Source organism: Salmo salar, chromosome ssa02 (genome assembly GCF_905237065.1).
Source record: "Salmo salar chromosome ssa02, Ssal_v3.1, whole genome shotgun sequence".
NCBI classification, from domain to species: Eukaryota; Metazoa; Chordata; class Actinopteri; order Salmoniformes; family Salmonidae; genus Salmo; species Salmo salar.
This window is the reverse complement of record NC_059443.1, coordinates 68,737,661-68,762,381: the sequence shown is the minus strand read 5'-3', so window position 1 is coordinate 68,762,381 and position 24,721 is coordinate 68,737,661. Positions and strand designations below refer to the sequence as shown.

Below are 24,721 nucleotides of genomic sequence, written 5' to 3'. Positions count from 1 at the left end.
AAATGATGGGTTATGAATTAACAGGTATAAATGATGGGTTATGAATTAACAGGTATAAATGATGGGTTATGAATTAACAGGTATAAATTATCGGTTATGAATTAACACATCCCCTCCAGGCATTTCAACACATTCAGGCTTACAGTGAGGGAAAAAAGTATTTGATCCCTTGCTGATTTTGTACGTTTTCCACTGACAAAGAAATGATCAGTCTATAATTTTAATGGTAGGTTTATTTGAACAGTGAGAGACAGAATACCAACAAAAAAAATCTAGAAAAACTCATGTCAAAAATGTTATAAAATGATTTGTATTTTAATGAGGGAAATAAGTATTTGACCCCTCTGCAAAACATGACTTAGTACTTGGTGGCGAAACCCTTGTTGGCAATCACAGAGGTCAGATGTTTCTTGTAGTTGGCCACCAGGTTTGCACACATCTCAGGAGGGATTTTGTCCCACTCCTCTTTGCAGATCTTCTCCAAGTCATTAAGGTTTCGAGGCTAACGTTTGGCAACTCGAACCTTCAGCTCCCTCCACAGATTTTCTATGGGATTAAGGTCTGGAGACTGGCTAGGCCACTCCAGGACCTTAATGTGCTTCTTCTTGAGCCACTCCTTTGTTGCTTGGCCGTGTGTTTTGGGTCATTGTCATGCTGGAATACCCATCCACGACCCATTTTCAATGCCCTGGCTGAGGGAAGGAGGTTCTCACCCAAGATTTGATGGTACATGGCCCCGTCCATCGTCCCTTTGATCCGGTGAAGTTGTCCTGTCCCCTTAGCAGAAAAACACCCCAAAGCATAATGTTTCCACCTCCATGTATGACGGTGGGGATGGTGTTCTTGGGGTCATAGGCAGCATTCCTCCTCCTCCAAACACAGCGAGTTGAGTTGATGCCAAAGAGCTCCATTTTGTTCTCATCTGACCACAACACTTTCACTCAGTTGTCCTCTGAATCATTCAGATGTTCATTGGCAAACTTCAGACGGGCATGTATATGTGCTTCTTGAGGAGGGGGACCTTGCAGGCGCTGCAGGATTTCAGTTCTTCACGGCGTAGTGTGTTACCAATTGTCCTCTTGGTCACTATGGTCCCAGCTGCCTTGAGATCATTGACAAGATCCTCCCGTGTAGTTCTGGGCTGATTCCTCACCGTTCTCATGATCATTGCAACTCCACGAGGTGAGATCTTGCATGGAGCCCCAGGCTGAGGGAGATTGACAGTTCTTTTGTGTTTCTTCCATTTGCGAATAATCGCACCAACTGTTGTCACCTTCTCACCAAGCTGCTTGGCGATGGTCTTGTAGCCCATTCCAGCCTTGTGTAGGTCTACAATCTTGTCCCTGACATCCTTGGAGAGCTCTTTGGTCTTGGCCTTGGTGGAGAGTTCGGTATCTGATTGATTGATTGCTTCTGTGGACAGGTGTCTTTTATACAGGTAACAAACGGAGATTAGGAGCACTCCCTTTAACTTGTTATGGATAGGGGGCAGTATTTTCACGGCCGGATAAAAAACGTACCCGATTTTAATCTGGTTATTACTCCTGCCCAGAAACTAGAATATGCATATAATTAGTAGCTTTGTATAGAAAACACTCAAAAGTTTCGAAAACTGTTTGAATGGTGTCTGTGAGTATAACAGAACTCAAATGGCAGGCCAAAACCTGAGAAGATTCTGTACAGGAAGTACCCTGTCTGACCATTTCTTGGCCTTCTTTGTCATCTCTATCCAAAACAAAGGATCTCTGCTGTAACGTGACACTTTCTAAGGCTCCCATAGGCTCTCAGAAGGCGCCAGAACGTTGAATGATGACTCTGCAGTTACTGGCTGAAAAACAGTAGCGCATTTGGTAAGTGGTCGATCTGAGAACAATGAGACGGGTGCGCGCGTGCACGTGAAGAGTCCATTTTACTTTTTCCGTCTTTGAACGAAAACAACGACTCCCGGTCGGAATATTATCGCTATTTTACGAGAAATATCGCATAAAAATGGATTTTAAACAGCGTTTGACATGCTTCGAAGTACGGTAATGGAATATTTTGAAATTTTTTATCACGATACGCGGCCGCACGTCACCCTTCGTTACCCTTCGGATAGTGTCTTGAACGCACGAACAAAACGCCGCTATTTGGATATAACTATGGATTATTTGGAACCAAACCAACATTTGTTTTTGAAGTAGAAGTCCTGGGAGTGCATTCTGATGAAGAACAGCAAAGGTAATCCAATTTTTCTTATAGTAAATCTGAGTTTGGTGAGTACCAAACTTGGTGGTTGTCAAATTAGCTAGCCCGTGATGGCGAGCTATCTACTCAGAATATTGCAAAATGTGCTTTCACCGAAAAGCTATTTTAAAATCGGACACCGCGATTGCATAAAGGAGTTCTGTATCTATAATTCTTAAAATAATTGTTATGTTTTTGTGAACGTTTATCGTGAGTAATTTAGTAAATTCACCGGAAGTGTTCGGTGGGAATGCTAATTCTGAACGTCACATGCTAATGTAAAAAGCTGTTTTTTGATATAAATATGTACTTGATTGAACAAAACATGCATGTATTGTATAACATAATGTCCTAGGAGTGTCATCTGATGAAGATCATCAAAGGTTAGTGCTGCATTTAGCTGTGGTTTTGGTTTTTGTGACATTATATGCTAGCTTGAAAAATGGGTGTCTGATTATTTCTGGCTGGGTACTCTGCTGACATAATCTAATGTTTTGCTTTCGTTGTAAAGCCTTTTTGAAATCGGACAGTGTGGTTAGATAAAGGAGAGTCTTTAAAATGGTGTAAAATAGTCATATGTTTGAAAAATGGAAGTTTTCGGATTTTCGAGGAGTTTGTACTTCGCGCCACGCCCTATCATTGGATATTGGAGTGGTGTTCCGCTAGCAGAACGTCTAGATGTAAGAGGTTTTAAGAGTGTGCTCCTAATATCAGCTCGTTACCTGTATAAAAGACACCTGGGAGCCAGAAATCTTTCTGATTGAGGGGGTCAAATACTTATTTCCCTCATTAAAATGCAAATCAATTTATAACATTTTTGACATGCGTTTTTCTGGATTTTTTTGTTGTTATTCTGTCTCTCACTGTTCAAATAAACCTACCATTAAAATGATAGACTGATCATTTCTTGTCAGTGGGCAAATGTACAAAATAAGCAGGGGATCAAATACTTTCTTCCCTCACTGTATTTGCTGTCTCTTTCCATGAAACATGGACGCCAAAGCGGTACCAGTGTTTTTAATGATGTGGTCGAACTGTTTACCAAGTGGGGAATACTGAAGGAAGCATTGAACGTGTTGGTCTGGAGGGAGGGGAGGTTTGGGCGTGAGGCTGTCATCCTGGGTCATATTTTTACAGTGGTGTAAAGTACTTAATTAAAAATACTTTAAAGTACTACTTAAGTAGTTTTTTGGGGTATCTGTACTTAACTATTTATATTTTTGACATACTTTTACTTTAATACATTCCTAGAGGAAATATTGTACTTTTTACTCTATACATTTTCCCTGACAACCAAAAGTACTCGTTAAATTTTGCATGCTTAGCAGGACAGGAAAATGTCCAATACACGCATTATCAAGAGAACATCCCTGGTCATCCCTACTGCCTCTGATCTGGCTGACTCACTAAACATAAATGCATCATTTTGTAAATTATGTCTGAGTGTTGGAGTGTGCCCCTGGCTATCCGCAAATTGTAAAAACAAGAAAATGGTGCCGTCTGGTTTGCTTAATATAAGGAATGTGAAATGATTTGAAGTATATTTTAGAAATTACATTTACTTCTGACACTTAAGTATATTTAAAGCCAAATACCTTGAGACTTTTACTCAAGTAGTATTTTACTGGGTGACTTTCACTTTTACTTGAGTAACTTTCTATTAAGGTAACTATACATTTACTCAATTATGACAATTGGGTCATGCAGCCATTCCTCTGGGTAACCCCGCTGTCTGAAATGTTCATCCAGACAGTTGGCTTGTTTGTCATAGTCACTCTGTGTACTACAAATCCTGTGTATGCGACTGTATTGGCTGATGGGGAGACTCTTTAGGGGTGAAGGGTAGAAGCTGTCTCCGGGTAACAGGGAATTCCTGTCCGTTCATAATTAGATGCTATATTTTTTAATACTAAACTGACATTCCATGCACTATTTTGACATAGTGGAAGATATTGAATTTATACTGTTTTTCATACTAAGATGGACAAAGATAAGTTTCTTTTGCACATATTTGTTAATTGGTTTTGCAAGAGTATGTTGATTGGTTGGTCATTGGGTTAATTTGTTTTGCAGTATGCTCAAATCAAATCAAGCTTTATACAGCACATTTCAGACATGGATGCAAAAAAATGGCTTCACTGGAAAAAACTAATAAAAAAATTATGAAAATAAACGGACATATTTAGTACACAACAAACATAAGAAGATAAAAAACAGAAGACTAACAACTGAAAGACTAATGAGCACCCTAAGGAAATGCCACTAATATTAATTGGATGCAAAATCCAACCCAAAATATAAGCTTGTTTTTTAGGAGGGGCTCTGAAAGACACTATGAGGGTGTCCACTGAAAGTTGACTAGTAACAACAACTGGGACATAAGACACCCACCATGAGACCCACTAAATCTGCCCAAGAAGAGGCAAACAACAGAAAAACCCACACCAAACGTAAAGACAGGAAGCAAACCAAAAAGGTAGAGCAACTAAAGGTGTTGACTCTCCACATCTATCAAGACAACTGGAGCCCTGGGCCAGACACTCTTAAATAGAACCTGGACCAGCTCAGGTGAAACACCTTCCCACTTACGAGATGGACAAGCCAGAACATACTGACTAACGAGGTGACACCAATCGGTGCTCCCTACGTGCTAAGGAGCTATATATGCTAAAGTCCAACCTCAAAACATAAATGGAAAAACCAAAGCCTTTAACACCTTCCCCCTTAAGACAACAAATATATCCTGTATTTCTGTTGGACAAGTTTGCTCACCACCAACAGAAAACAACTTCCATTTCCCAACATAATCAACTAAATTGATTCCCTTCTACAATATAAACATGGTGTCTACTGGCTGTCAACAATTAAAAACAAGAAAAAACACGCATTTCTAAATAATAATATACAATAGTATTATTTTTCTTTCAATAGAATTCTAAAACACACTAGCTTCTAGAACTCTCGTCTTCCTAAAACTCACTAGCTTCTAGAAGTCGAATTCCTAAAAAACTCACTAGCTTCTAGAACTCTCATCCCCTTGGAACGAGCCCAAACAAAACTTCACCAATACGGAAAAACATGCAGTCAAAATAAATTGTGATCCATGGCAACGCACTGGCTAAACGCAAAACACAAATCTTTTTGACTGCCCACCCTTGAGACAATCAGAAACCAAGTTGTCCTTACCATAGACATGTCTGATTTCAAGAGGAAACTCCTGCAATATCCGTAGTCACTTTCCACCTCACTGGAGCTTCTCTCTCTTTTCAGGGTTCACTCGATAGGCATGTTGTTGGATCGGGGCCCAGTCCCCAATGTCATGCTCTAGTAAATTTGGGTTAGTACATCTGAGAATGAACCCTGATATTCTAAAAGCAGGACAACAATTTCAATATAATAGTACCCAAAAATTGTCCGTTGGATGCATAAATAATTATAATCACTAAATGTTACATAAATTGTAAATATGAATATCAAAACCAAATGTACACCCCTTTGTTCATATGTATTGTCCATAATTCACTTAATAATTCACATCTGGAGTGATGTTGCTGGAGTGATGTAGGATTGTTACAATTGATTATAGACCAATTTATTATACTGCGTTCATGTGTATAGGCTGCAAGTACAAGTCATTGAAAAAATGACCCAAAAATACACATTTTCAACTACAACTGAACGCGTATTTTCAATTACATTTTGCTAGGTGGGATAGCCCGATGTCAAAACACAGTTTTAACATGTCCAAATCAATAACGAATATGCAGAAACAGTTTGTGATATATTGAAAACCTAAAATGTACTATCTGCCAAAATAATCACATTAATTGTAGTTTTTTAAACAAGCACCTTACAAACTGCACAAGCACCAGAAACGCTGTTGTTTTGACAAGTAGCAATAAATCACTGATATCGATTAGGGGGGAAATCAGGAAACTAACGCAACAACAACAAAAAAACACATGGAAATGGGAGTATCTTTGACCTCACTGGTTAGAAACAACCTGCAGAAGACAGTCAGCTACATTTTGGAGTGATACATTTAAATGTAGGGGTCGCTAAACAAAGGAACACAACACTTATTTGTCATAACTCATCGATATCATGCTAAAATCATTTGTACCGAGAGGAGGGAGATGAGGTTGCACGTCCTGTTAAAACGAACAGCTCAAAAACCACACGGAATCTTGGAATAATGTAAACATTATTTTGTAGAAAACAGCTAGCTACATTTTGAAGTGTTGCATTTTGATTCCAGTGGGTCACCAACGTGGTAAGTGTAACACAACTCTTTTTTTTTTTGTGAGTTACTTTTTGTTAAATCACATAAATAATACTCTTTCAATTCAGAGCCTGGATTTTTCCCCCGGAGGCTAATATCCATATCATGTTGAAATCAATAGAACAGGGAAGACGTTTAGAGTTCTCCACTGTGACATCATTAAAATACTTCTACTACAATGTTAAAACATTCTACATTCTGACATCATTAAAATACTCCTACTACAATGTTACAACATTCTACATTCTGACATTATTTCACTGATATCATGAAACAACTCCTTCATGTATTTTCTGATGTTTAGTCAGAGATCTTTTATCAGAGTATCTCTTCCAACATTGATTACAGCTAAGAGATGTCTCTCCTGTGTGTGTTCTCTGGTGTGACACCAGACTGTTAAGCAAAGTAAAACTCTTCCCACATTGAGTACAGCTATAAGGATTCTGTCCTGTGTGTCTTCTCTGGTGCAAAGTCAGCTGGCTAGATGTAGTAAAACCCTTCCCACATTGACTACAGCTATAAGGTTTCTCTCCTGTGTGTGTCCGCTTGTGTATATTCAGGCTGTCTGGCCGAGAAAAACTCTTCCCACATTGAGTACAGCTATAAGGTTTCTCTCCTGTGTGTGTTCTCTGGTGTAAAGTCAGCAGACATCCAGATGTACCAAAACTCTTCCCACATTGACGACAGTTATGAGGTTTCTCTCCTGTGTGTGTTCTCTGGTGTGTCATCAGACATCCAGATGTACCAAAACTCTTCCCACATTGATGACATCTAAAAGCTTTCTCTCCTGTGTGTGTTCGCTGGTGTGCTATCAGACTGTCTAGTTGTAGCAAAACTCTTCCCACATTGATTACAGCGATAAGGTTTCTCTCCTGTGTGTGTTCTCTGGTGTATCCTTAGATAACTAGATGTAGACAAACTCTTCCCACATTGATCACAGCTATAACGTTTATCTCCTGTGTGTGTCCGCTGGTGTACTATCAGGCTGTTAAGGTGAGTAAAACTCTTCCCACATGTATCACAGCCATAAGATTTCTCTCCTGTGTGTATTCTCTGATGTGATTTCAGGATTTGTAGCCGAATAAAACTCTTCCCACATTGATTACAGCTATAAGGTTTCTCTCCTGTGTGTGTTCTCTGGTGTACAGTTAGATAGCTAGATGTTGAAAAACTCTTCCCACATTGATTACAGCTATAAGGTTTCTCTCCTGTATGTCCCCGCTGGTGTACCATCAGGCTGCTTAGCTGAGTAAAACTCTTCCCACATTGATCACAGCGATAAGGTTTCTCTCCAGTGTGTGTTCTCTGGTGTGATTTCAGGGTTTGTAGCCGAATAAAACTCTTCCCACATTGATCACAGCCAAAAGGTTTCTCTCCACTGTGAATTATTTTATGTATTTTAAGGTCTACTGAAGAGTTGAATCTTTTCCCACAGTCAGAACAGCAGTGAGGTTTCTTTCCTGTGAGTCTCTGCTGGTGTTTCTTGAGGAGTTCTGATCTGGAGAGACTCTTCTCTGCCTCTTCAGTATCATGATGTTGTTGAGGCTCCCCAGAGGATTCACGATAGTCCCGTCTCTCTCCTGTGTGAATCACAAAGTCAGAGAGATGGTTAAATGCCCATACAGCAGAAATTCACGGTTTATTTTAGGTAAAAGGTGATGCCCAGAGCATACCCATGAAGTTGTACAACAATTGACGTCTGTTAAATTTGACAATTAAGACAGTCAAGTTAGCAACAATAGTCATATTTTGTCTTGTTTTCAAATTAGTAGTAACTAGAAATAAGTTAAAGTCGTTGAAATACTAACAGGCTGACTACACCGCTCGTGTTGCATGTGCGAGCGTTGCAAAATAAATGTAGAAATCTATATCATTCAATTATTGCGCACACACACTGCTCGCGCGTGCCAACAAGCGTCTCCGTTGCCAAGGGACAAAATAGAAGTCAGTTCTATTTGTGACGCAGATCACGCTGCAAGTCCTGCCTCTCCCATCTCCTCATTGATTTATTGAAGCAGGTACCCACGTGCCATCTCCTCATTGGTTAAACCCACATGGGTGACTGAAAGATGAATGAGGTCAGTGGCAGTAATGCACCTAATTTATGAAAGTTGCCAATTGCAATATAAAGTCAAGAGAAGAAAAGGCCTGGAAGGAGGAGAGATGACTAGAAACGATTCAGTTGACCATTTTATGTGTGGATTAATTGGCGGAGGAGAGGACCTTGTGCATTTCAGGTAAAATAACAACTCAGAGAGATGACTAAACACAAAATAGCAAGGAACAGCAGCCGGTTTGGGTTCCGTGTAAGCAGTGCACCAGACAAAAAAAAGGGTCTCCAATATAGGCCCCTTTCTGTGTTTGATAAAATTGCCGCACGAAGACGATGCACACGCAATTTGGTTGTAGAAACTCCTCCCTGCTAATGAGGAAACCGCTAGTTATGGATATAGTATATCTGCCTGGAGCAAAAATGGTGAGCGAAGATTTTCGTTTTTCACAATGTATTCTGAATATTACAGCGCACTATCAGTGCAAGATCAGGAGTGCTACTCAAGGAAACTCACATTAAGCTCTGTGTCTATTCACTAATTCACCACTGTGGGGGAAAACTCAGGGGAGTTCTCATAGGCTGACAGCAAAAATAGCCTCCATTTACAGGTTGCTTATGAGTGCATTTCACACTACTTTTGGATTATAATTGCAAGGCTCGCTTGAATCTCCTGCTTAATATGTTTGTGTTATTGTCGCAAATCAACAGCTTTACACTTAAAAAACACTTCAACCAGTAAAATGCTCTTTGGCTAGCTTTGCCATCTCCCTGACAATGAGGGTTTGTACTCGAAGTGTTTAACAAATTAACCCATAACTTCACCAAACAATAACATAGACCTACTGTAGGACCCATAACTTCACCTAACAACAAATATATACCTACTGTAGGTCCCATAACTTCACCTAACAATAACATAGACCTACTGTAGGTCCCATAACTTCACCTAACAATAACATAGACCTACTGTAGGTCCCATAACTTCACCTAACAATAACATAGACCTACTGTAGGTCCCATAACTTCACCTAACAACAACATAGACCTACTGTAGGACCCATAACTTCAACTAACAACAACATAGACCTAGGACTATAAATCATTTAATATTTCAGGTGAAACATGGAAACATGTCTTTGTCATGATATTTCATAACCTGATCACCAGATAATTTTGTGAATAATCCCACTAGACTACTCTGTAATGTGTTGTCATTCTAAATGTCCTGAATAAAGGAAAATAGCTCCGTGTGTTGTACAATAGCACATCAAGGAACAGTTCTCTACACATTATGAGGAAAGTATCTCTGTGTGCAAACTGACTAACGAGAGCCGGTACTGTAAATCAAGCAGACAATAACACAATATAAACACCAATTTGTTAGGGATGTTGGATCCAACATGGAGCACGGCATAACTGTCTTTACCAGAGTAATGAATGAAGAAGCACTTTGGTTGTTGTTGCATGTCGTGATGTTTGTCATGTGACTGTCATTCGAAAATCCATTTCCTGGATCAGCTCATGATAGTTGAACATGTGACCGTAACTAAACAGCTACAGTATTAAGTATTATGTGTAATTATTGAAGAACCACGTTAATGACAGTATCCATTTGGGTGTTGTCAATAAAGTTAAGGTGACTCTCGGTTTGAACCATTGGATTTTGCAAACTCTGAAATGATTTAGGATTTCTGTGCCCATGAAAACTGTTTCCCCAACGTAACATAAGGAGACACTAAATGTTACGTAGGTAGAGTGCATTTCAGAGATCTGAATACAAACAAACTGTACTAACAGGACAATAACCTAAACCACAAGGCCAAATCTACACTGGAAGAGCTTACCAAGATGACATTGAATGTTCCTGAGTGGCCTAGTTACAGTTTGGACTTAAATCGTCTTTAAAATCTATGGCAAGATTTGAAAATGGCTTTCTAGCAATGATCAACAACCAACTTGACAGAACAGGAAGGATTTTAAATAGAATAATGAATATTCACATGAAGATCAGTCGCCTATTGGATGACATCACGACTTCCCATCAAGCCAACTCCTTGAAGGCCTTACTATGACATCACTCACTCCTTCTAGTTTGCAGTTGTCTAAAAAAAAAACTATTTTGCTCAAAACATTTATTTGTTTCCCTTTAGTGTGTTTATACTTTACTATATTTATATCACTTTTAAACAGGAAAAGTAATTTAAAAAAAATCACTACAGGACGTCATGAACAATTCCAACAGTACAAAAACATATTCAAGTGTAGAATGCCGTTTTAAAAATCAAACATTTGTTCAACAACTGCAGAGATCAATGCCCCTGTTTTATAAGATAGTACTCACTGTATTTACTGGTGTTAATCAGTTCTCCAGACTTCTCTTCTTCGTCCTCCTCTAATGTGACAGTGATCTCCCCCTCTTCATCCTTCATTCCAAAAACGTCTTCATCTTCTTTCACTTCATTCTCCACTCCAAAAACAGCATCTTTCCCTTTTTCTTTCACAGTAACATCCTCCTCCTCTTTCACTCTGAAGGTGTCTTCTCTGTAACGTCTTTCTCTTCTTCTTTCACGGTAACAGCCTCACCCTCTACTTGTTTTTGTATTGTAACAGCCTTCTCTTCCTCCTCCTCTTTCACGAGATCCTCTTTCTCCGTCCAGCAGACCTCCTGTTCTTTAGCAGCTGAAGGAGAGTAGCTTAGTGAACTCATGGTCGGGGATAATAGCTAGTTAGCATTAGCGACTAGACTAGTGCTAACTTAACCAGCCAGCTAGCTGACTTACAACGTAAATATTAAATTAAATGGGGTAGCTAGTTGTTTACACATAAGTATGTTTAAATCGTAGTGGCAAATAAACCACGAAATTGTCTGAACAACTTGAATGTTCCGACTTTGTCGGCTAGCGAGCTACGGAGGTGGCTGCAGTTGTTGAAGAAGCGTTCCGTCCACTAGATTATACGTCACACTAGAAACATCGCCTGAAAGACACATATCGCCATCTGCTGTCTGGGGGGAGGAAACGCAGTTGAGGAGGGAAAACGTATTTTTTTTTCCTTCATTGAATTATAATATTATAAAGCAGTTTAGGAAAACGTTTTTTTCTCTCCATTAAATATGAATATTATATCAACACGTACAAAGAGCAACAAGTGTTGTTTGATTAGTTCAGATTTTTTTTAATGAGAGTTTAAAACAAACTACATCTACTCCACATCTGTATTCCTGATTCAGTCAAATATCTAGATATCAAAATAAGCACCTAGTTATTGATACCCTTGATAAAGATGAGCAAAAATGACTATATAAAATAAATAAATAAACTTTACCCACTACCAGGATATTTTAGCCCAAAACCTGGTTACCTCTCTGCTAGGAGGCTGAAACTTGGCCATAAGTGGATCTTCCAGCAAGACACATCAACATCAACAAATAAATGGTTAATTGGGCACAAAATCAACATTTTCAATGGCCATCTCAGTCTTCGGACTTGAACTCCATTGAAAACCTGTGGTTTGAACTGAACAGGGCAGCCTTTTGATAAACTCCAAGCAGGCTGTCATGTGCCTTTTACTGAGGAGTGGCCTCTGTCTGGCCACTCTACCATAACGGCCTGATTGGTGGAGTGCTGCAGAGAGGGTTGTCCTTCTGGAAGGTTCTCCCATCCTCACAGAGGAACTCTGGAACTCTGTCAGAGTGAACATTGGGTTCTTGGTCACCTCCCTGACCAAGGTCCTTCTCTCCCGATTGCTCAGTTTGGCTGGGCGGCCAGCTCTAGGAAGAGTCTTGGTGGAGAGCACTGGTTGGACTTTTATCCTCTCATGCTCCTTCAGGCTCCTTAACCAGGTAAAACTCTTTCCACACTGGGAACATTGGAAAGGCTTTTCTCCTGTGTGTATTCTCTCATGAGCTTTTAGGTCCCCTACTCGTGAAAATCAGTTTTTGCAGTGGTAAGGCTTTTCTCCTGTGTGTGTTCACTCATGCTCATTCAGGCTTCCCAACTGAATAAAACTCATTCCACAGTGGGAACAGTGATAAGTCTGATCCCTCTCCTACCAAAGACAGAGTATTTAGTTAAATACGAAAAAGAGAACTGAATTAAACCTCCATAAAATAAAACTTTCTTCCTGCGAGGCTAGATTCCTCAAAAACCTGAATACTGGGAAAGCCCTTCATGTTAGAGGGTGTTTCTACAGTACTATACTGGGGAAGCCGTTCATGTTGGAGGGTGTTTCTACAGTACTATACTGGGGAAGCCCTTCGTGTTGGAGGGTGTTTCTACAGTACTATACTGGGGAAGCCCTTCGTGTTGGAGGGTGTTTCTACAGTACTATACTGGGGAAGCCGTTCGTGTTGGAGGGTGTTTCTACAGTACTATACTGGGGAAGCCCTTCGTGTTGGAGGGTGTTTCTACAGTACTATACTGGGGAAGCCCTTCGTGTTGGAGGGTGTTTCTACAGTACTATACTGGGGAAGCCGTTCATGTTGGAGGGTGTTTCTACAGTACTATACTGGGGAAGCCCTTCGTGTTGGAGGGTGTTTCTACAGTACTATACTGGGGAAGCCCTTCGTGTTGGAGGGTGTTTCTACAGTACTATACTGGGGAAGCCGTTCATGTTGGAGGGTGTTTCTACAGTACTATACTGGGGAAGCCCTTCGTGTTGGAGGGTGTTTCTACAGTACTATACTGGGGAAGCCCTTCGTGTTGGAGGGTGTTTCTACAGTACTATACTGGGGAAGCCGTTCGTGTTGGAGGGTGTTTCTACAGTACTATACTGGGGAAGCCCTTTGTGTTGGAGGGTGTTTCTACAGTACTATACTGGGGAAGCCGTTCGTGTTGGAGGGTGTTTCTACAGTACTATACTGGGGAAGCCGTTCGTGTTGGAGGGTGTTTCTACAGTACTATACTGGGGAAGCCCTTTGTGTTGGAGGGTGTTTCTACAGTACATACTGGGGAAGCCCTTTGTGTTGGAGGGTGTTTCTACAGTACTATACTGGGGAAGCCCTTTGTGTTGTTTAAACCTTCTTAAAACAATTCCATATAGTTTAGAAGAACCTCCCCCTCGGACAGGGCTTAGACTGTAAATCTATCATTTGATCTTATGATCGTGGGACAAGGACATCCAAGCCGGCCAAACCCTCCCCTATCACGGATGACGCTGGGCCAATTGTGTGCTGCCTCATTGGTGCGATGCATTGCTGCGCCACTCGGGAGGCTGTTGATACCTAGCACTACCTATTATGCTTGCTAGCACCACACGAGAGCGAAGCTAGCGTGGTTATCCACATGTTTTACCAATAGTATAAACGCCCCGTTACCTGCAAGCTCTTCCTCAACAACAATGCAGTATTCAATATCAAAAGTAAAGAAATGTTTTAAAATGCAGGGACCCAAGACTAAAGATTCTATTTTAACAAACCAAACATAAATCTTAGCAAACCCGCATGTTGCAGTTGAGTTGTGGGTGTCAGAAATAATGTAGCTATTTTTACAGCAGGAATTCTGATAAGTTGTAGCTGAGGCGAGGGCTTGACCACTCACTGGCCAATGAATACATGTTCCCAACCTTTTCATGTGGTTGCATCAAGTTGTGTATTTACGGTGTTTGATGTTGTGTTGTCATAACCTCCGGGAGGAGAGCATGGATGTTTATCCTGGGAGATTCCATGCCAGCGGAGCCCGGAAATATTTGTCAGAACAATCCTAGATATCAAAAATATTTTCAGGCTAGGCTGGTGTGTGCGTAATGTGTGGATAGTCAAGAAGCTCCCGGCGAACAGTTATTGTGCTGACGTTGCTTCCAGAGGCAGTTTGGAACTCGGTAGTGAGTGTTGCAACTGAGGACAGCCGATTTTTACGTGCTACGCGCTTCAGCACTCAGCGGTCCCGTTCTGTGAGCTTGTGTGGGATACCACTTTGCAGCTGAGCCATTGTTGCTCCTAGACGTTTCCACTTCACAATAACAGCACTTACAGTTGACCGGGGCAGCTCAAGCAGGGCAGAAAATTGACAAACTGACTTGTTCTAAATGTGCCATCCTATGACAGTGCCACGTTGAAAGCCACTGAGCTCTTCAGTAAGGCCATTCTACTGCCAATGTTTGTCTATGGAGATTGCACGGATGTGTGCTCGATGTTATACACCTGTCAGCAATGGGTGTGGCTGAATTAGCCGAATGTAAACTTAAGTTAACAAAAAATGTATTGGTTCTGCAATGTTGAAAATCCTATAAGGTGTGGAGACCATCAATTTCAACTTAATTTAGAAGAAATAGGTCATTATTTAAGAAAAGTGCAAGTGTGCCAATATGTTTATCTGCAACTGTATCCAATCAAATTGATTTAGCAATGTCCAAATCATATATCAAATCAAATTCAAGAGGTTTCAATGCTGGTTTCAAGGCTATCATATCAAATTTTATTTGTCACATGCGCCAAATACAACAGGTGTAGACCTTACAGTGAAATACTTACAAGCCCCTAACCAACAATGCAGTATATTAAAAAAATATATACAAATAAGAAATAAAAGTAACAAATAATTAAAGAGGAGCAGTAAAATATTAAGACTAGCATCTTGTCCAGGGGAAGTACTGTACATCAAGCTGCCTCACACTACAGAAACAGGAGATTCCTATTACCATACAGGACTCTAGTCTATAGAGTAGAGTCCTGTCCAGGGAAAGTGGGCTCCTGTTAATATACTGTGGCACTCTATAGACTAGTCCTGTCCAGGGGAAGTGGGCTCCTGTTACTATACTGTGGCACTCTATAGACTAGTCCTGTCCAGGGAAAGTGGGCTCCTGTTACTATACTGTGGCACTCTATAGACTAGTCCTGTCCAGGGGAAGTGGGCTCCTGTTACTATACTGTGGCACTCTATAGACTAGTCCTGTCCAGGAAGGCCTAAATTGGATTATAGATAGTCCTGTCCAGGGGAAGTGGGCTCCTGTTACTATACTGTGGCACTCTATAGACTAGTCCTGTCCAGGGGAAGTAGGCTCCTGTTATTATGAGCTGTTCTGGCTCAGACAATCCAAGGCTCCTGCAAGGCTACTTACTTACTATCGTGGAAAATTACAAACTTTGTTATGCACCTGCTCTGTATGAGCCTGAAACCTGTACACTTTTATCCAAAATATCAATGTACATCACTTTTTAAACTCTCATTTTAGACATGAAACAAACATTTATTTTAAGTAAACCTATTTTGTTGAAGACTTCATATAAACAATATGATTTAATGTGGTGTAAACAAAAACACAAATTCTCAGTCAAAAACATAAGTCAGAACACAGCCTCTCTATTCTCTCATGTGATTTCAGGTCCTCTGACTGGGAAAATGTCTTTCCACAATGAGAGCAGTGGTATGTCTTCTCCTCCTGTGTATGTATTCTCTCATGCTTATTCAGATGCCTTAACCTGTTAAATGTTTTTCCACACAGGGAGCAGTGGTAGGTCTTATCCCCTCCTGTGTGTGTCCTCTCATGCCTTGTCAGTCCCCCTAACTTTGTAAAACGCTTTCCACACAGGGAGCATTGGTAAGGCTTTTCTTGCGGATGTGTCCTCTCATGCTGTTTCAGGTTCACTAAACCCCTAAAATTCTTTCCACACTGGGAACATTGATAAGGCTTCTCTCCTGTGTGTATTCTCTCATGAGTTTTCATATTTACTAACCAGGAAAAAGTCATTCCACAGTGGGAGCAGTGGTAAGGCTTCTCTCCTGTATGTATTCTTCCATGTAATTTCATGGACTTTAACTGGGTAAATCTCTTTCCACACATGGTGCATTGGTAAGGCTTTTCTCCTGTGTGTGTCCTCTCATGCATTTTCAAGGTACCTAACCATCTAAAACTCTTTCCACACTGGGAACAGTGATAAGGCTTCTCTCCTGTGTGTATTCTCTTATGCTGTTTCAGGCTCACTAAACCTCTAAAACTCTTTCCACACTGAGAGCATTTGTAAGGCTTCTCTCCTGTGTGTGTCCTCTTATGCCGATTTAGGTTCCCTAACTGGGTAAAACTCTTTCCACAGTGGGAACATTGGAAAGGATTTTCTCCAGTGTGTATTCTCTCATGTGTTTTCAGGCTCCCTAACCAGGTAAAAGTCATTCCACATTTGGAGCAGTGGTAAGGCTTCTCTCCAGAGTGTATTCTGTTATGTATTAATAGGTACCCTAATTCGTTAAAACTCTTTCCACACTGGGAGCATTGGAAAGGTTTTTCTCCTGTGTGTGTCCTCTCATGCCTATTCAGGTGATATAACCAAAGAAAACCTTTTCCACACTGGGAACATTGGAAAGTCTTTTTTCCTGTGTGTGTCCTCTCATGTTTCTTCAGGCTCCCTAACTTGGTAAAACTCTTTCCACAGTGGGAGCAGTGATGTCCTTCTGTTGCTTTGGGCGTGTCTGGTTCTGATTCCCCTGAAGGACTCTTCCCTGGGTCTGATTCCCCTGAAGGACTCTTCCCTGGGTCTGATTCCCCTGAAGGACTCTTCCCTGGGTCTGATTCCCCTGAAGGACTCTTCCTGCTGTCAGAGGGTGAGTCTGGTCTCTCTCCTGTCAAATACAAACAGAGTATCTAGTTACTTAGTTGTCTACTGTGCTGTACTGTGTGGCCAAACTTGTGAAACATATAAGTCTATGATTGGTTCAGATTTGGTCTTTGGTGTTTGGGGGAGTTCATTAACCTCTCTTGGGTAGGGGGCAGTATTTTCACGTCCGGTTTAAAAACTGTACCCGATTTAATCTGGTTATTACTCCTGCCCAGAAACTAGAATATGCATATAATTGTTTGATTTGGATAGAAAAGACCCTAAAGTTTCTAAAACTGTTTGAATTGTGTCTGTGAGTATAACAGAACTCATATGGCAGGCCAAAACCTGAGAAGATTCTATACAGGAAGTGCCCTCTCTGACTATTTCTTGGCCTTCTATAGCCTCTTTATCAAAAACAGAGGATCTCTGCTGTAACGTGACATTTTCTAAGGCTCCCATAGGCTCTCAGAAGGCGCCAGAACGGGGAATGATGACTCTGCAGTCCCTGGCTGAAAAACAGTAGAGGTTTTGGATAGTGGTTGATCTGAGAACAATGACACGGGTGTGCACGTGAAGAGTCCATTTTCTTCTTTCAGTCTTTGAACGAAAACAACATCTCCCGGTCAGAATATTATCGCTATTTTACGAGAAAAATCGCATAAAAATTGATTTTAAACAGCGTTTGACATGCTTCGAAGTACGGTAATGGAATATTTTGAAATTGTTTGTCACGACATGCGTCCGTGCGTCACCGTTCGGATAGGGACCTGAACGCACGGACAAAACAGAGGATATTTGAACATAACTATGGATTATTTTGAACCAAAACAACATTTGTGGTTGAAGTAGAAGTCCTGGGAGTGCATTCTGACGAAGAACAGCAAAGGTAATCCAATTTTTCAAATATGAATTCTGAGTTTAGTGAACACCAAACTTGGTGGGTGTCAAATTAGCTAGCCCGTGATGGCGAGATATCTACTCAGAATATTGCAAAATGTGCTTTTGCCGAAAAGCTATTTTAAAATCTGACACCGCGATTGCATAAAGGAGTTCTGTATCTATAATTCTTAAAATAATTATGTTTTTTTGTGAACATTTATCCTGAGTAATTTAGTAAATTCACCGGAAGTTTTCGGTATGTTTGCTAGTTCTGAACGTCACATGCTAATGTAAAAAGCTGGTTTTTGATATAAATATGAACTTGATTGAACAAAACATGCATGTATTGTATAACATAATGTCCTAGGAGTGATCATCTGATGAAGATCATCAAAGGTTAGTGCTGCATTTAGCTGTGGTTTTGGTTTTTGTGACATTATATGCTAGCTTGAAAAATGGGTGTTTGATTATTTCTGGCAGGGTACTCTCCTGACATAATCGAATGTTTTGCTTTCGTTGTAAAGCCTTTTTGAAATCGGACAATGTGGTTAGATTAACGAGAGTCTTGTCTTTAAAATGGTGTAAAATAGTCATATGTTTGAGAAATTGAAGTTATAGCATTTTTAAGGTTTTTGAATTTTGCGCCACTCGATTCCACTGGCTGTTGACTAGGTGGGACGATTTCGTCCCACATACCCGAGAGAGGTTAAAATAATAGCCAGTGTGAAAAACAGTGGTCACCAAGGCATTCCTAGTCAATCATCAAACATTTATGTAAAAACCCAATGTGTTTTCTGTTTGTTCCAGCAGTATTCTTAAAGTGTATGTGAATTTAGCAGTAAACATATATTTTCAAATATTAGTTTGACCCGGCCTACAAGACCCAGTTCCATCACCGCCCTCTCCTGAGACTGAAAGCCCAGAGACTTGCACTTTGCCCGGGTGTGCGGTTTTGTCTGGGGGCTAAAATAAACATTCAAGGCCATCAAGCTACTATGCTCGGAGATAGTTTTCATTTCAACTGAGGTTTCTGATACTTTCAAAGCAGACTGAACTAATCTGTGAAACGAGACTGTGCCTGTTGATGATTGAAGCACTTTACACCTGACTACCTCTCTGGAGGCTGACGTGAATCACTGCTGATCTGATAAAGGTGCAGGAGAGCTGTGTGAGCTTAGAGGGATTTTTTACCTCAATATCCTGAGACCGATATTACATTTTTGGCCAATACCAATATCCAATATTTTCCTTGCCCCAAAAAACGATACCGATAACAAATTTTAGCGGCCGTTTAAGCATTCTAGTACAGTTAAATAATTAACACACACACGGATGCAGCGGTCTAAGCCACTGCATCTCAGTGCAAGAGGCGTCACTACAATCCCTGGTTCGAATCCAGGCTGTATCCAGGCTGTATGATAGGGAGTCCCACAGTAGTTGTCTGTTATTGGTGTAGAGTGGACAACAAAGGAGAGGGATCCAACATGTGGATAGGAAGATACAAATTAATATTATTACTGGAAAATATTCATTTAAAATCCAGGAATTTTTAAACTTTAGCTCTCTAGGTCATGCCAGTAGGCTACAGTAGGTTGTATCTCTCCAGGTCACGCCAGTAGGCTACAGTAGTTTGTATCCAAGTGGTTTTATCTCTCTAGTAGAAGTCGACCGATTATGATTTTTCGACGCCGATGCCGATTATTGGAGGACCAAAAAAGCCGATACCGATTAATCGGCCAATTTTTATGTCTTTTTTTTTGTAATAATGACAATTACAACAATACTGAATGAACACTTATTTTAACTTAATATAATAAATCAATTTAGCCTCAAATAAATAATGAAACATGTTCAATTTGGTTTAAATAATGCAAAAACAAAGTGTTGGAGAAGAAAGTAAAAGTGCAATAGGTGCCATGTAAAAAAGCTAACGTTTAAGTTCCTTGCTCAGAACATGAGAACATATGAAAGCTGGTGGTTCCTTTTAACATGAGTCTTCAATATTCCAAGGTAAGAAGTTTTAGGTTGTAGTTATTATAGGAATTATAGGACTATTTCTCTCTATACCATTTGTATTTCATATACCTATGACTATTGGATGTTCTTATAGGCACTTTAGTATTGCCAGTGTAACAGTATAGCTTCCGTCCCTCTCCTCGCCCCTACCTGGGCTCGAACCAGGAACACATCAACAACAGCCACCCTCGAAGCATCATTACCCATCGCTCCACAAAAGCCGCGGCCCTTGCAGAGCAAGGGGAACAACCACTCCAAGTCTCAGAGCGAGTGACGTCACCGATTGAAATGCTATTAGCGCGCACCCCGCTAACTAGCTATCCATTTCACATCGGTTACACCAGCCTAATCTCGGGAGTTGATAGGCTTGAAGTCATAAACAGTTCAATGCTTGAAGAATTGCGAAGAGCTGCTGGCAAATGCACGAAAGTGCTGTTTGAATGAATGCTTACGAGCCTGCTGCTGCCTACCATCGCTCAGTCAGACTGCTCTATCAAATCATAGACTTAATTATAACATAATAACACACAGAAATACGAGCCTTTGGTCATGAATATGGTTGAATCCGGAAACTATCATTTCGAAAACAAAACGTTTATTATTTCAGTGAAATACGGAACCGTTCCGTATTTTAGAACGGGTGGCATCCCTAAGTCTAAATATTGCTGTTACATTGTACAACCTTCAATGTTATGTCATAATTATGTACAATTCTGGCAAATTAATTACGGTCTTTGTTAGGAATAAATGGACTTCACACATTTCTTAACGAGCCAGGCAGCCCAAACTGCTGCATATACCCTGACTGTTTGCACGGAACGCAAGAGAAGTGACACAATTTCCCTAATTATAAGAAATTCATGTTAGCAGGCAATATTAACTAAATATGCAGGTTTAAAAATATATACTTGTATATTGATTTTAAGGAAGGCATTGATGTTTATGGTTAGGTGCAACGACAGTGCTAAATCAACACCCGTTTGCGAAGTAGGCTGTGATTCGATGAGAAATTAACAGGCACCGCATCGATTATTTGCAATGCAGGACACGCTAGATAAACTAGTAATATCATCAACCATGTGTAGTTAACTAGTGATTGTGAAGATTGATTGTTTTTTATAAGTTTAATGCTAGCTAGCAACTTACCTTGGCTTCTTGCTGCCCTCGCGTAAAAGGTAGTCAGCCTGCCACGCAGCCTCCTCGTGGAGTGCAATGTAAGGCAGGTGGTTAGAGTGTTGGAATAAGAAGGTCAAAATCTGTCGTTCTGCCCCTGAACAAGGCAGTTAACCCACCGTTCCTAGGCCGTAATTGAAAATAAGAATGTGCTCTTAACTGACTTGCCTAGTTAAATAAAAGGTGTAATAAATAAATAAAGAAAACAATCGGCCAAATCGGTGTCCAAAAATACCGATTTCCGATTGTTATGAAAACTTGAAATCGGCCCTAATTAATCAGCCATTCCGATTAATCGGTCGACCTCTACTCTCTAGGTCATGCCAGTAGGCTACAGTAGGTTGTATCCAAGTGGTTGTATCTCTCTAGGTCATGCTAGTAGGCTACAGTAGGTTGTATCCAAGTGGTTGTATCTCTCTAGGTCATGCTAGTAGGCTACAGTAGGTTGTATCCTGGTGGAAACAATTATCAACCCAATGTGGAAAGTGTCGAATTTGGTCAACAACAAAATTAATGGCTAATTTCCAACGTGATGTTTAGTTGATCCAACAGAAGTTTCGTAAAGCTGAAGTTATGGGGACACGTGACATACAACTTTGATAAAAACTCTATAGGAGTTGTCTCCAGATCGCTATGCATATTCATGCTAGTAGCTAAGCATCTCTCTCCATTGAATACAGGCGGTTGACGTCAACAGCCCTCACAGAATATAAACAATAGATTACAATAATAAGATGTTTCCACAAATCCAAAGAAAGGATAGGCGGGAGCTAGACAACCCACAGTGCCGCTTTGTGGACAATGTTAGGGCAGAGATACATCTTGTCAGTATATCCATCATCTTTGGTGTAGTAAAACATCACTACATGAAAATCACAACATGCCGTGCCCCCCAGTCTGCGGTCAGCAGATAGACCCTTCTCAAATATATATGTTAAGTCACTTTTTGGAAACGGGACGGAGAAAACAAGAGGTAGCTTGCTTTCTACGTCGTCTGATTCTAGACATTTAAGTCATCATCCTAGGGCCCTCCATTGAAGAGGTATTGACGAGCCAACTCCGAATATCCAAAGTTAAAAAACGAATTTAAGGCGGTACTTACTGGTGTTACTCAGATCTCCTATCTCCAGCTCTTCATCTTTCAATGTGACAGTAATCTGCCCTTCCTTCTTCACTCCAAAAACTACATCCTCTTCTTTCACAGTAACATCCTGCTCCTCTTTCACTCTGAACGTGTCCTCCTCTTCTTTAACTGAAACGTCTTTCTCTTCTTCTTTCACTGTAACAGCCTCACCCTCTACTTCTTTTTTAACTGTGATATCCTCCTCTTCCTTCTCCTCTTTCACGACAATGTTCAGCCCCAGAGCTTCTTTCTCCGTCCAGCAGACCCCTTCTTTAGCAGGAGGGGAGTAGTTTAGGGAGCTCATGTTCGGGGATGTTAGCTAGCTAGCTAGCTATCTTTAGCGACTAGGCTAGTGCTAACTTAACCAGCCAGCTACTATAGCTGACTAATACAAAACAACGTACAATTAAATAGGTTAACAAGTAGATACGACAGATGTGTGTCTAAAACACATCAGCTAATATACACCGAAAGCGTATAAATAGCTTGAATCTTTCGGCTATGTTGGCTAGCAAGCTACCGAGGTGGTTGACTAGCTGTTTTTGAAGAACCGTCCACTAGATTATACGTCACGCTAGCAGCATCGCCTGAAAGACGCACGTCGCCGTCTGCTGACTGGAGTGGGAAACGCAGTTGAGGATCATATTTTATTTTCAGACAAATAATATTTTTAAATGGATTTAATTAAATAATACTATTATATTGAGACATACAAAGACCTGAATGTGTTGATTGATTAGTGCAAATAAAAAATGCTTACTACAACACATTTAAGGCAGTTTCATTCAGTCAAACTAAATCTAAATAAGTAGCTAGCTACTGTAGGTCTATACTGCTCCTACATGGTGTGACAATACACACTGTAGATGTATATAATGAACAGACTAGGTCTATACTGCTCCTACATGGTGCAACAATACATCATCTAGATGTACAGTTGAAATCGTTTTTCAACCACTCCACAACTTTCTTGTTAACAAACTATAGTTTTGGCAAGTCAGTTAGGACATCTACTTTGTGTACGACACAAGTCATTTTTCCAACAATTGTTTACAGACAGTGGGTCAGAAGTTTACATACACTAAGTTGACTGTGCCTTTAAACAGCTTGGAAAATTCCAGAAAATTATGTCATGGCTTTAGAAGCTTCTGATAGGCTAATTGACATCATTTGAGTCAATTGGAGGTGTATCTGTGAATGTATTTCAAGGCCTACCTTCAAACTCAGTGCCTCTTTGCTTGACATCATGGGACAATCAAAATAAATCAGCCAAGACCTCAGAAAAAACAATGTAGACCTCCACAAGTCTGGTTCATCCTTGGGTGCAATTTCCAAATGCCTGAAGGTACCACGTTCATCTGTACAAACAATAGTACGCAAGTATAAACACCACGGGACCACGCAGCCGTCATACCGCTCAGGATGGAGACACGTTCTGTCTCCTAGAGATGAATGTACTTTGGTGCAAAAAGTGCAAATCAATCCCAGAACAACAGCAAAGGACCTTATGAAGATGCTGGAGGAAACAGGTACACAAGTATCTATATCCACAGTAAAACGAGTTCTATATCGACATTACCTTAAAGCCCGCTCAACAAGGAAGAAGCCACTGGTCCAAAACCGCCATAAAAAAGCCAGACTACGGTTTGCAACTGCACATGGGGACAAATATCGTCCTTTTAGGAGAAATGTCCTCTGGTCTGATGAAACAAAAATAGAATTGTTTGGCCATAATGACCATCGTTATGGGGGATGCTTCTTGCAAGCCGAAGAACACCATCCCAACTGTGAAGCACTGGAGTGGCAGTATCATGTTGTGGGGGTGCTTTGCTGCAGGACTTGAACATCACAAAATAGATGGCAAATTATGTGGATATATTGTAGCAACATCAAGTCATCAGTCAGGAAGTTAAATCTTGGTCGCAAATTTTTCATCCAAATGGACAATGACCACAAGCATACTTCCAAAGTGTGGCAAAATGGCTTAAGGACAACAAAGTCAAGGTATTGGAGTGACCATCACAAAGTCCTGGCCTCAATCCTATAGAAAATGTGTGGGCAGAACTGAAAAAGCGTGTGCGAGCAAGGAGGCCTACATCCTGACTCAGTTACACCAGCTCTGTCAGGAGGAATGGGCCAAAATTCACCCAACTTACTGTTTGTGGAAGGCTACCTGAAACGTTTGACTCAAGTTAAACAATTTAAATGCTATGCTACCAAATACTAATTGAGTGTATGTAAACTTCTGACCCACTGGGAACGTGATGCAAGAAATAAAATCTGAAATAAATCATTCTCTCTACTATTATTCTGACGTTTCACATTCTTAAAATAAAGTGGTGATCCTAACTGAGCAAAAAACAGGGAATTTTTACTAGGATTAAATGTCAGGAATTGTGAAAAAAAAATGTATTTGGCTAAGGTGTATGTAAACTTCTG

General features: G+C 40.5%; 2 protein-coding genes across 3 annotated transcripts in view; both read right to left on the bottom strand.

Annotated features, from left to right (window-relative positions):
- Positions 1 to 24,721, bottom strand: part of LOC106591322 (zinc finger protein 271) — a 518,091-nt gene that overhangs the window by 315,757 nt on the left and 177,613 nt on the right. The window lies entirely within an intron of this gene.
- Positions 7,265 to 22,827, bottom strand: LOC106594826 (zinc finger protein 239-like). Of its 2 annotated transcripts, none has more exons than XM_045708686.1 (2): positions 22,262 to 22,827; positions 7,265 to 8,088 (listed from the first exon to the last, which is right to left on the bottom strand). In XM_045708686.1, the coding sequence occupies exons 1-2, from the start codon at positions 22,584 to 22,586 to the stop codon at positions 7,280 to 7,282; spliced, it is 1,134 nt and encodes a 377-aa protein (XP_045564642.1). In that variant the 5' UTR covers positions 22,587 to 22,827; the 3' UTR covers positions 7,265 to 7,279. The 2 variants fall into 2 exon arrangements, with proteins under 2 accessions (XP_045564642.1, XP_045564640.1); XM_045708684.1 differs by lacking the exon at positions 7,265 to 8,088 and adding an exon at positions 15,487 to 17,113.